Source organism: Hemitrygon akajei, unplaced genomic scaffold (assembly GCF_048418815.1).
Source record: "Hemitrygon akajei unplaced genomic scaffold, sHemAka1.3 Scf000043, whole genome shotgun sequence".
NCBI classification, from domain to species: domain Eukaryota; kingdom Metazoa; phylum Chordata; class Chondrichthyes; order Myliobatiformes; family Dasyatidae; genus Hemitrygon; species Hemitrygon akajei.
This window is the reverse complement of record NW_027331929.1, coordinates 345,343-358,922: the sequence shown is the minus strand read 5'-3', so window position 1 is coordinate 358,922 and position 13,580 is coordinate 345,343. Positions and strand designations below refer to the sequence as shown.

At 49.7% G+C, this 13,580-nt stretch overlaps 1 protein-coding gene across 1 annotated transcript; it reads right to left on the bottom strand.

The window, feature by feature from the left end:
* Positions 1-4,987: 4,987 nt before the first annotated feature.
* LOC140720471 (C-type lectin domain family 7 member A-like) lies at positions 4,988-10,365 on the bottom strand. The gene is made up of 4 exons (XM_073035322.1): positions 10,239-10,365; positions 6,741-6,889; positions 6,028-6,089; positions 4,988-5,556 (listed from the first exon to the last, which is right to left on the bottom strand). The coding sequence occupies exons 1-4, from the start codon at positions 10,300-10,302 to the stop codon at positions 5,361-5,363; spliced, it is 471 nt and encodes a 156-aa protein (XP_072891423.1). The 5' UTR covers positions 10,303-10,365; the 3' UTR covers positions 4,988-5,360.
* Between the last annotated feature and the right edge of the window lie 3,215 nt (positions 10,366-13,580).

Sequence of the window (13,580 nt, the reverse complement as noted above, 5' to 3'; positions counted from 1 at the left end):
TACCTATCGCTGTCCCTTCAAAACTGAGACTGGCAATTATTCACTGCCACATTCCTTCATGGAAAGTTAGAACCAAAAGTCATCTTGCCGAGCACTCATTGCTCAACCGTATGAGTTCCATTTCCCGGCTACTGTCTGTCATGTCGTCTTTGGTTTGTGTTAGCTTCGTCTTGTTTACTTCGAGTCTGGTTCTGAATTAATTCCAGACCTTCCTCTGCAGTCGGGTTCAACACGATCCATAGCTGTCTTATTGCTGAAGGGATCACAGCTTTAGGATTTGAGGAGATGCGGTCTCTCATTGAAGGCCGGGATACTTCAATGGATTTACGGTGGAGAGCGTTCTGTCATGTCGCATCTCCGCCTGTTGTGGGGTTTGCAACACACAGAACCGCGGGAAGCTACAGAGGGTTCCAGACTCAGTCAACACCCCTCCCCACTATCCATGACATTTTCAAGAGGCGATGCCTTGAAAGTGCGGCATCCATCACGGAGGACAACACCACCACCCCCCCCCCCCCCACCAGGGAGAAGCTCCATGCTCGTTACTATCATCAGGGAGGAGTCACTGGAGCCTGAACACCCACACACATCTATTTAATGGACAGCATCTTCCCCTGCGCCATCACATCTTCGAACACATGAGCATTAACTCGACATTTGTGTTGTATTTACCATCTATATTTAATTAACACTAATTTTACGCATACTGTTGTAGCGAAAGAACAAATCCCAGTCCGTATAAGTTACACATAATACATCAAGTAGTGATTTCGGTGTAAAATATCCGATGCGGGTGGACGGGACATTTGACACGCAGGGCTCCACCGGTCTGGGCACTGAGTACGGGAGCCGGGAGGGCACGTTGCAGTTGTACAAGACATTGGTGAGAGTTCATTCACTGAGTTATGAAGAGAGATCAGGAAGGTTGGGATTTTTGTCCTCACAGTCTTGGGGGTGAACATTCGGAGCTGAGAGGCAGAGACACAGTGAATGCGCACAGAATCTTTACCAGGGGTGGGGGAATCGAGAGAAAGAGGGTATAGTATTGATCTGAGTGGTTAGAGATGGGTGCGAGAGATCGGGGAGCCGGAGGAGTTCGAGTGAACAGAGGGGCGGGAGAGAGTAGGATGGTGAAAGGGAGAGCAAGGGGAATGGAGGGGAAAGAGTTGTGCAGGGGGAGCGGAGAAAGAGAGCGGGTGAGAAAGGGCGAGGATATAGGAGAGGAGAGAGCTGGGGACAGAGAGGATGTCGAAGTGGCGAACAACGGGACATGGGGATATTATGAGAAAAAAATGGTACATATGGGGAGATAGGTTTGTGGGTGTGTGGTGGGGAGAATGGGGTTGCAACAAGAGGAAGAGAATATATTACGAGGGAGGGTAGAGAAGATGAGGCGGGAATTTGGGACGATCGCTTGAGTGAGTGGAGGAGAGAGAAGGCGGAAAAATACGAGGTAGTCACTTGATTCAAGTCGGTCCCAGGGTCTGTTGACAGAGACACTGGAACTTTACAGGAATATCCCAGCACAAAGGTACAGCCTTATCGCAGACGAAACGTTGAGCCCGATTGCAATGGCAACCCCGTACGGACGAGTCGCACTCACTACAGGCGTACATTCCTGATTTAACCCTGTGCAAGAGACCAGCGGCCACATTGCTGTCGGAGAGCGTTAAACATATGCAACAGAGACAAAACAGCTCCAGCCGACACCCGAGACCATCGCCAAACTATTGCCATAAAACCGCCTTCTCCTCACAATCCTGTGTCAGCCTCCAAACTAATCACACTATTTCCCTATTTACCCACTGCCCCACTGTCTCCGCACAGTCCTGTGTCAACCTCCAAACTAGTCCCAAAAATCCACTCTCTGCCACAGCTCTGTATCGGTCCACAAACAATTCCCACTGACCCACTCTTTCCCCACACTGCCGATTGACTACAATTTTGCCCCCCTCAACAGCCTCTCCTCAGTACACATTGCCTCTGTTTGTAACCAGTTACCTCATCTTCAGCACTATTGTCAGCCAATGCCGATCCTTCTGCATTGAACTGTATGCAGCCCAGGACAATATTTGCACTGACCTTGACCATCTGAATACTACCTCTGTTTGAGTTTTTCCCACAGTCCGCCTCGACAGCCTCTCCAATAATTGTTCTGGCACTCTGCTTCCGATCTCTCTGGAACTAGTTGTCACCCATGAGTGTATGCAATTAGAGGTGTATAAAATAATGAGAGGCATTAATCGTGTAGATAGTCAGAGGCTTTTTTTTCCCCCAGGGCTGAAATATTTTCCACTAGAGAACATAGGTTTAAGGTGCTCTGGAGTTGGAACAAAGGAGACGACAGGGTTAAACTTTTTACTCAGAGAGTGGTGAGTGCGAGGAATGGGTTGCCGGCAACGACGATGGAGGCGGATGCGATACAGCCTTTCAAGACACTTCTTGATAGGTATATGGAGCTCAGAAAAATAGAGGGCTATGGGTAACCCTAGTAATTTCTAAGGTAGGGACATGTTCGGCTCAACTTTGTGGGCCAAGGGGCCTGTATTATGCTGTAGGTTTTCTATGTTTTTTATGTTTTTTTTCAAACTGTATAATCTTGCTGGATCTTGCCTGAGTAGCACGTGGCTCGAGTTTGAAAACTGAGATCACTACCCTGGAGATCCTGCCTTTAACCGAACTCCCTGTCCTCCCTCGTCACTGGTCCTACCTATGTTGTTGGTAGTCAAATGGGAAAGGATATCGCTTTCTCCCCATTGGGACTTGGACGATCTGAACAATTGCAATACGTACATCATGCTGCGGTTTATTGAGACGCCCAGTTATTCAGCACAATCATTTCCTCAGTTCTTATCAACAAGCTCCAAATCCCGGGCTGTGCATCTCCCTCTGCAACAGAATGTTTTACTTCCTCATCGGGAAATCACACTCGGAGTAGATCGGCCATACCAGCTCCGATCAACAAGCAGTGTTGAAGTAGCAGATTCGCACTCACAGACCCTCACAATGACATCCACTGCCTCTCCTGTGTCCACTCGGTTTGTTACTCCCTCTGAGAACTCCAACAGGCTTGTCCGGCAAGATTCGCACTCACAGACACTCACAGTGACATCCACTGCCTCTCCTGTGTCCACTCGGTTTGTTACTTCCTCTGAGAACTCTAACAGGCTTGTCCGCAAGATTCACACTCACAGACACTCACTGTGACATCCACTGTCTCTCCTGTGTCCACTCGGTTTGTTACTTCCTCTGAGAACTCTAACAGGCTTGTCCGCAAGATTCACACTCACAGACACTCACTGTGACATCCACTGTCTCTCCTGTGTCCACTCGGTTTGTTACTTCCTCTGAGAACTCTAACAGGCTTGTCCGCAAGATTCACACTCACAGACACTCACTGTGACATCCACTGTCTCTCCTGTGTCCACTCGGTTTGTTACTTCCTCTGAGAACTCTAACAGGCTTGTCCGCAAGATTCACACTCACAGACACTCACTGTGACATCCACTGCCTCTCCTGTATCCACTCGGTTTGTTACTCCCTCTGAGAACTCTAACAGGCTTGTCCGGCAAGATTCACACTCACAGACACTCACAGTGACATCCACTGCCTCTCCTGTGTCCACTCGGTTTGTTACTCCCTCTGAGAACTCTAACAGGCTTGTCAGGCAAAATTTGTATTCACAGAAACTATGCTGACATTCACTTTTTTTCTTATTCCTTTCAAAGGACCCCAAACCTTATCCTTAGTAACAGAGACTGATATTTTCTCAGCCAGGTGATGCTCATTTTGAAAACGACTTCATCATCCAACTTCACACTCACTGTTGCTAACTTACATGCCCTTCCCTTGATTTTAATGTAGTCTCTCGTCCGCCGCGGATGCCATATGAGAACTTCTCTATCTCTGGGGCATATCTATCCCGCGCCTTGTGAACTGTTCCCAGAAACTCCACCCAACGCTGCTCTGCCGTGATCGCCCCCAGTAACCTCCTCCAATCCACCTGGGCAAGCTCCTCTCTCATGCGTCTGTCATTCCCTTCATTCCATTGTGATAGAAACATGAAAGGTATAAAAAGCAAAAAGTAAGAGTGGAGTGAATTGAAGCGAAGAAAATTCAAGTGTAAAGAGAGAAATATGACAAGATTTTAAAGGCACAATGAGTGTAAAGTCACTTTATCTGAATGTCCGTAGTTTTTCAAATAAGGTCGGTGAACTTGTACAAATTAGTACAAATGGGAATGATTTAGTGGCCATTATAGAGACGTGGCTGCAGGGTGAAGAGGATTGGGATTTCAGTATCCAACGACATCGGGTAATACCGAAAGATAAGCAGGAAGGTCAAGGAGGTGGATTAGCGCTCTCAATTTAGGGTGAGATTAGAGAGACAGTGAGAGACAATATACGGTAAGATTTGAGGAGCAGAATGTTGAATCCATCTGGTTAGACATAGTTCATTCATTCAAACACGAAGAAGGTGCCATGTTCCCGACTGAACATCCAGGTTTCAGCACGTCCATTCCCCGGAGTCTGGTTCGCTGTCACTTTCCCTTGAAGGCTCAGACTGCCAATTATTGCCTGTTAGCAACCCTCCCCTCCACCGAGAACATGTTCAATAAGGAATGTCTCGGGAAGACCACATCCATCACCAAGGAAATGCAGGTGAAATTCCCCGGACTCCAGCCGGAAAAAGCCCTGTGCTCATCGGTACCATCGGGGAGGGGGCACAGGCGTCTGAAAACTCAACAATTTACAAGCAGTTGCTTCCCCTCCGCCATCAGATTGCGAAAGCTCTCTGAACACTTAAGCACTCCCTCGGTATTCACCTTTATGCAGTGTTTATTAATTTCCCAATTTATGTTAATTTTACATCTTTGCAGCGTGCTGAGCTCACGTTGAAGTTGTAGAAGGCGTCACTGCGGTCGCGCTTGGAGGGCGGTGTTCAGTTCCGGTCGCCCTCCTGCAGGAAAGATGCCACTGAGGTGGAAAGAGTGCACAGGGAGATAAATGAGGATGTTGCCGGGACTTGAGGCTCTGAGTCATGGAGAGAAGACAAGAAGGATGTCTCTATATTCCTTGGAGCGTGGGTATGAAGCCAGGAGGGGCACAGATAGGGTGAATGTGCACAGTCTTTTTCCCCTGGGTTGGGGAGTTGTGAGACAGAGTGCACAGAATTGAGGTGAGAGTGTGTGGAGAGAACCGAGAGAGGAGAGGCAGAGACTGGGGTCCGAGGGGGACAGGAGGGGTGGAAAGGGAGTGAGTTAGAGAGAAGAAGGGTAAAAAGAGAAAATCAGTGGAAAGGGGGAGATGTAGAAAGGGTTTGAGAGTTGGGTAGATTGAATGGGGAGAAGTGAGGTGTCGTCAGTTGATTGAAGTCGGCCCCATGGGCTGTTGACAGAAACCTCGGATCTCTTCAGGAATATCCGGGGATAAATGTGCCGATTTCTCGCAGATGAATCTGTGTTTCCATTTGCAGTTATAACTCCCGTACGTGCCGCAGTTACTGCAGCTGCTCGATCCATAGGACATCTTGTACAGAAGTTCAGAGGCCACATTCCTATCAAAGAGGTTTAGACAATTTCAATAGAGATAAAACAGCTCCAGCAGACCACCGGAGACGTCGCCAAACAAATAACTCTGATCTGCGCTCTGCCCACAGCCCCCTGTCAGCCTCGGAACTAATGCCATGATACCGCGCTCTCCCGACAGCCCCAGGTCCATGGCCGTACGAATCCCATTACACCGCGCTCCCCTAAAATCCCGAATAATCTCCCAAATTAATCCCACTTCCTCACACTCTCTGGACAATCCTCTGTCAGTCATCAAACTAATCCCACTGTTCCACTCTCCCCACAACACCGAGACTTTCTCCAAACTGAACTTACTGACTCCCTCTGTCCCCACAGAACTGTGTCAGAACTCAAACTAATCCCACTGTCAACTCTCTCCCCACGACCTCGTTTCAGTCTCCAAAATAATCCTACTGACCCACTCCCACACCACAGAGCTGCAACAGTCCAAACCTCACCTGTCCGCGCATTTTCCGATCCAGTATGTTACAGATCGAGAGACAGCATTAGAAACAAAAATCTGTGAAATAAAATCACTTCAGTTACTGTTTAGAATCAGACTCTCTCAATGCATATCCATGTGAAGGGACGGTACAGAGAGGGAAACACCCATTGACTGAGCTCCGGAGGGTGGAGTGAGCTTCACTCTGAGTCTGACCCCGGGAGTGAGTGATGGGACGGTGTGGAGGGAGATTCTTTCTGTGTCTGATCCCGGGAGTGAGTGATAGGACGGTGTGGAGGGAGATTCACTCTGTGCCTTACCCCGGGAGAGTGTGATGGGACGGTGTGGAGTGAGATTCACTCTGTGCCTTACCCCGGGAGAGTGTGATGGGATGGTGTGGAGGGAGATTCACTACGAGTCTGACCCCGGGAGTGTGTGATGGGACGGTGTGGAGGGAGATTCACTCTGTGCCTTACCCCGGGAGAGTGTGATGGGATGGTGTAGAGAGAGATTCACTATGTGTTGGATCCCGGGAGTGTGTGATATGACGGATTGGAGGGGAATTCACTCTCTGTCTGACCCCGGTAGTGTGCGACGGGCCAGTGTGGAAGGATCTTCCCAGGAGGGTGGGGGGGGGGGGTGGTGTAGGATTGTGTGGAGGGAGAATCACTGTGTGTCGCATCCCGGGATCTCCTGATTATTAATATCTTTTCTCACGGTAAGACATACCTTTTCCTTGTTTGAATTTATTTCGAGGAGCCCTGAATCAAGTTCTGAACATTGTTGCCTCGCTCCATCATAAGTATTTGCGGTCTTGGATATGAAATAACACCGGTCTTCATATTTCATCCAGATCTGGGGACACGTTTGCTCTGAAACTAAGGATAAAGAAATCATGAATCTCCCCCAATAAATCCCGTTGCATCAACTGGGATCAGAAAAAGTTAACCTCCTCAACACCATCCCATCACACACTCCCGTGTTCAGTCACAGAGTGAAGCTCCCTCCACACCGCCCCATCACACACTCCCGTGTTCAGTCACAGAGTGAAGCTCCCTCCACACCGCCCCATCACACACGCCCAGGGTCAGACACAGAGTGAAGCTCCCTCCACATCGTCCCATCACACACGCCCAGGGTCAGACACAGAGTGAAGCTCCCTCCACACCGTCCCATCACACACTCCTGAGGTCAGACACACAGTGAAGCTCCCTCCACACCGTCCCATCACACACTCCCGAAGCCACACACAGAGTGAATCTCCCTCCGCACCGTCCCATCACACACTCCCGGGGTCAGACACAGAGAGAATCTCCCTCCACACCGTCCCATCACACACTCCCGGGGTCAGACACAGAGTGAATCTCCCTCCACACCGTGCCATCACACACTCCCGGGGTCAGACACCCAGTGAAACTCCCTCCACACCGTCCCATCACACACATCCGGTGTCAATGTGAAACTCCCTCCACATCGTCCTATCACATTCTTTTGGGTTCAGACGTGGAGCAAATCTCACTCCACACAGTCACGTCACTCATTCTAGTAGTCAAACAGAGAACAAAACTCGCTTTTTCCAAACTATCACAGAGAGGTCAAACGCAGAAAGAAGCAACTGATGCATCATCTCATCAGACAGTCAGGATCAGACGCAAATTGAAGTAATACAGTACCCGACCGTCCGCATCACGCAGTCCCGGCATCAGACAGTAGGTGTCGCTGTTTGCACACCGTCGCTTCTCACTTTCCAGATTCAGACACAGAACGAAGCTCCCTTGAATTTTCCAACTTCCAGTAATTCCCTCCCCCTCCCAGTTTTAATCACTGGAATTTAGAAGATTAGCGGGGGGGGGGGGGGATCTTATTGAAACATATAAAATTCGAAAGGGGCTGGACAGGCTCGAAGCCGGAAGATTGTTTCCGATGTTGGGGAAGTCCAGTACGAGGGGTCAAAGGGCAAAGCCTGTCAGGACCGAGAGGAGGAAAAGCTTCTTCACACAGAGAGTGGTGAATCTGTGGAATTCTCTGCCACAAGAAACCGTTGAGGCCGGTTCATTGGCTATATTTAAGAGGAAGTTAAGTATGGCCCATTTGGCTGAAGGGATCAGGGGGTATGGAGAGAAAGCAGGTACAGGGTTCTGAGTTGAATGATCAGCCATGGTCATACTGATTAGCGGTGCTGGCTCGAGGGGCGAATGGCGAAATCCTGCACCTACTTTCTGTGTTTCTATGTTTCCCCATCTTCCAGCTCCCTATCAGATCCCTCATGGATCCCTCCTTCTACTGTCCATAGTGATTTTCCATTACATTCCTTAGAACCATAGAACACAACAGCACAATGCAGGCTCTTCAGCCTTCCATGTTGTGCCGACCAATACAATCCTTTAAAAAAGACTAAACTAAAAGATTAAACCCACACTACCCCATAACCGTCCATTTTTCTTTCATCCATGTGCTTGTCCAAAAGGCTCTTAAATACCCCGAATGTTTTAGCCTATTGGCGCCCTGGGAAACAGGTACTGACTATCCACTCTATCTATGCCTCTCATAATCTTGCAGACCTCTATCAAGTCTCCTCTCATTCTTCTACGCTCCAAAGAAAAAAGTCCCCGCTCTGCTAACCTTGCTTCATGTGACTTGATCACCTAACACCGCAACATCCATCGGGGAGGCTTATTTACCTTTCCTGCCTATCCCCTCGATGCTTCCCATAACTCTCATCTTGATCTTCCTTCTTACCGGTTTCACATCTGGCACCTACCATCTTTATCCTTACCACCCTTCCCCCACGTTCTCTATAGAGACCCTGCCCCCACCCCTCAGTCCTGCCGAAGGGTCGCGGACATAAAACGTTGACTGTTCCTTTCCACGGAAGCTGCCCGACCTGCTCAGTTCATCAACCGTGTTGTGCGTGTTGCTTTGACCGCAGCATCTGCAGAGTATTTTGTGCTTAAGCTCCCTCCACACCGTCCTATAACACACTCCCGGGCTCAGACACCCGATGCCGATCATATCACACGGTCCCATCACATTTTCCAGGGTCAAACACAGAGTGAAAATCTCTCCACACAGTCCCATCACACACTCCCGGGGACAGACACAGAGTGAATCTCCCTCCACACCGTCCCATCACACACTCCCGGGGTCAGACGCTGAGTTAATCTCCCTCTGCACCGTCCCATCACAAACTCGAGGGGTCAGACACAGAGTGAATCTTCATCGACACCGTTCCATCACACACACCCGGGGTCGATGAGAAACTCCCTCCACATCGTCCTGTCACATTCTTTTGGGATCAGACGTGGAGCGAAGCTCACTCCACACAGTCACGTCACTCATTCAGGTAGTCAAACAGAGAGCAAAACCCGCTTCTTCCGAGCAATCACAGAGAGGTCAAACGCAGAGAGAAGCTCGTGATGCATCATCTCTTCACACAGTCAGCGTCAGACGCAAAGTGATGTAATACAGTACCCGACCAGCCGAATCTGACAATCCCGGCATCAGACAGTGGGTGTCGCTGTTTGCACAACGTCCCCTCACACTTTCCAGGGTCAGACACAGAACGAAGTTCCCCTGAATTCTCCACCTTCCAGTAATTTTTACCCCCTTCCCTTCCCGCATCCCAGTTTCACTCTTCCTCCTCCTCCCGCTCCCTATCACCTCCTTCATGGGTTTTCCTTCTTCTACTAAACATAGTGCTTCCCCCTAACACACCCCCGGACTCAGACACTAGATGTCTCTCCTTCCACACCGTCCCATCACATTTTCCAGGGTCAAATACAGAGTGAAACTCCCTCCACACCGTCCCATCACACACTCCCGGGGTCAGACAGAGAGTGAATCTCCCCCCACACCGTCCCAACACACACTCCCTGAGTCAGACAGAGAGTGAATCTCTCACCTCACTGTCCCATCACACACTCCCGGGTTCAGACACAGATTGAATCTCCCTCCACACCATCCCATCGCACACTCCCGGCGACAACCCCAGAGTAATACTACCCCCACAGCGTCCCATCATACACTCACGTGGTCAGACACAGTGTAAATGCCCCTCCACACCGTCTCATCTTACAGTCCCAGGATCAGACAAAGAATGTAACACCTTCCACACAGTCCCATCACAGACTATCGAGGTAAGTGATGGAGTTAAACTCTCCAGCTCCTCCCTCCCCGTCTCTCACCCCCTATTATATGGAGCAGTTGAATCGGGGGATGTCGTCTCACCTGTTCTCCTGGTGAGGTATTGGCAAATCTGAGCTTTGTTTTCGGTGATGTTTCTGTACTTCATTTCGAGCTGATTGAACTGATGACGGAGATCGCTGTGCGTTCGATTCAGCTCCGAGAGATCCGAGTTGAGGGTAGTAATGTTGTTTTCGAGGATAGTGAGGTTGTTGTTCATAGCGGAAAGATTCTTCAGACAGGTTCTCTGAGAGAGATCCAGGAGGGAGTTCTCGGATGTTCGGGATTCAAGGGTTGAGTTCAACTCATGGACTCGCTGTTGATATTGGCGTTGGGTCCTGTTCATCTCCTGATGTTGTTTCCAAAGTCTCCGGTAGTTTCGCTCGGAGGTGATCAGAGACTGACGAGTCTGTGATACTGAGAGTGATAGTAAAGGGTGTCAGTGAAACGGTGTGAGGTGAGTCTGTGTCAGATGAGGGGAGTGTCTGTGTCACAGTAAGAAGTCTGCCTGTGACGATGTCTGAGGACTGCGATGTCACGATGTGGGGAGTGTCGGTGTCACACTGAGATGCGTGTCTGTGTCACAGTGAGTGGTGTGTGAGTGTCTCAGTGATATGTCTGTTTGTGTTACAGTGATGGACCTCTCTGTGACACAATGTGGGGAATGTTGGTGTCACACTGAGGAGCCTGTCGATGTCACCGTGTGGGGTGTGTCGGTTTCATGCAGAGCGGTGCAACAGTGTCATGGAGAGGTTTGTGTCGGTTTCTCGATGATCAGTGCCAATGTTACTGTGTGGCGTGTGTAAGTGTCACGATGAGGAGAGTGTCGGTGTCACAGTGACGGGTGTGTCGGTGCCACCGTGACGGGCGTGGTGGTGTCAGTGTGAGGGGAGTTTCAGTGTTGCGGTGTGGGGTGTGTAAGTGTCACGGTAAGAGGGAGTGTCGGTGTAATAATGTGTGGGCTTCGAGTATGTGTCATGGTGAGAGGTACGTCGCTGTCACAGTGAGGGGAGTCTCGGTGTCACGTTCAGGGGAGTATCGGTGTCACAGTAGAGGGGGGTCGGTGTCAGTGTGTGGAGAGTGTCCGGGTCACTGTGGGGAATGTTGGTGTTACGGAGAGGGGAGTGTCGATGTCAGAGAAGGGTGTGTTGCTCTCACGATGAAGGCTGTGTCAGTATCACGGTGAGAGGTGGCTCGGTGTCACGGTGAGTGTGCTGTCGTGCACGATGTGACGGTACTGTCATAATAAAGGTGAGGGTCTTCTCTATGCTATGTTGAGGGTAACGTCTGTATCACGGTGAGACGCCAGTCGCTATCACGGTGACGGTCGTGTCACTGTCACGGTGAGGAACGTGTCCCTGTCACTGTGAGGGGCGTTTCCACGTCACGGTGAATGGCGTGTCGGTGTCAGGGTGAGGTTTTTTGCGCTAACATTTCATTCCACTCTGCTTGTTTGCGGTATGACTACACCCCGAGCCCATTCCACTCACCATAGATCGAGAGCCCGGCCACTATCGCGACGAGGGCGAACGTAACGAGGGAAAGCAGGTAGATCTTACGATCCGGTCTTTTTCCGATGTTCTGTTCCGGCTCCTGTTTCTGCGCACCTGTAGAGAGACCATTCAGTGTGTGCGTGAAATCAGCCGTGTCCCCACTGGGACTCCCTCCCTCCCACCCTCCGCTCCAGAGGAAGCAACCCATGTGTCCGACCTCTCGTTGTAACACATGCCATCGAATCCCGGCAGAGTCCTGTTAAAACTCTCCGGAGACTCCTCAACGCCCTGACATCCTTCCGATAATGGGGTGACCAGAACTGTATACAAAGCGCCTGATTCAGCCTAACTAGTGATTTTTATGAAGTTGCAACAAAACTCTCTGACATTTGTACGCAAAGCCCTGACTAATAAAGGGAAGAACATAGAACAACACAGCACAGTACAGGCCCTTCGGCCCACAATGTTGTGCCGACCCTCAAACCCTGCCTCCCATGTAACACCCCCACCTTAATTTCCTCCATATACCTGTCCAGTAGTTTCTTTAACTTCAGTAGTGTATCTGCCTCCACACTGACTCAGACAGTGCATTCTGCGCACCAACCACTGTCTGAGTGACAAACCTTCCTCTAACATCCCCCTTGAACTTCCCTCCCCTTACCTTAAAGCCATGTCCTCTTGTATTGAGCAGTCGTGCCCTGGGGAAGAGGCGCTGGCTGTCCACTCTGTCTATTCCTCTTAATATCTTGTACACCTCAACCATGTCACCTCTCATCCTTCTCTCCAGAGAGTAGCCCTAGCTCCCTTAATCTCTGATCATCATGCACGTTCTCTAAACCAGGCAACATTCTGATAAATCTCCTATGTTCCCGTTCCAATGCTTCCACATCCTTCCTATAGTGAAACGACCAGAACTGGACACATTACTCCAAGTGTGGCCTAAACAGAGTTTTATACAGCTGCATCATTAACTCGCGACTCTTAAAGTCTATCCCTCGGTTTATGAAAGCTAACACCGTTAAACTTTCTTAACAGCCCTATCTACCTGTGAGGCTAATTTCGTTCAGGGAGGTATGAACATGGACCCCACGATCCTCTGCCCATCTAAAGCAAGGACATGTTCGGCACATATTGATCATCCGAAGGGCCTGTGTTGTGCTGTAGTTTTTCTATGTTTCTATGTTTCAACACTGTTTAGGGTCTTGGCTCTGATAGTGTGACATTTTTTTCATTTGGCCTATCCAGGGGCAAAATTTTAGGTTTGTCCGGGTTAAACTCCATCTGCCCGGTCTCCAAACCATATCTGTAACTGATCTACGTCCCACTGCTCAGCCAGTCTTCTCCGCTCTCTACACACCACCCCTCGCCGTATCATCAGCAAACCTGCTAACGCACCCATCCACAATTTCATCCAGATCATTTTATATACATTTAAGAGCAAAGAGGTAATGTTGCAGCTATATAGGACCCTGGTCAGACCCACCTTGGAGTACTGTGCTCAGTTCTAGTCGCCTCACGACAGGAACGACGTGGAAGCCATAGGAAGAGTGCAGAGGAAATTTACAAGGATGTTGCCAGGATTGGGGAGGATGGCTTATGAGAATAGGTTGAGTGAACTCGGTCTTTTCTCCTTGGAGTGATGGAGGATGAGAGGTGACCTGATAGAGGTGTATAAGATGAAGAGAGAATTGATCGTGTGGATATTCCGAGGCTTTTCATCCAGGGCTGAAATGGCTAGCAACAGAGGGCGCGGTTTTAAGTGGCTTGGATTTTTTTTTACGGAGGGAGTGGTGGGTGCGCGGAATGGGCTGCGGGCAGCGGTGGTGGAGTCGGTACCGATAGGGTATTTCATGGGACTCCTGGATTGGTACATGCTTAGAAAAATAGAGGGCTA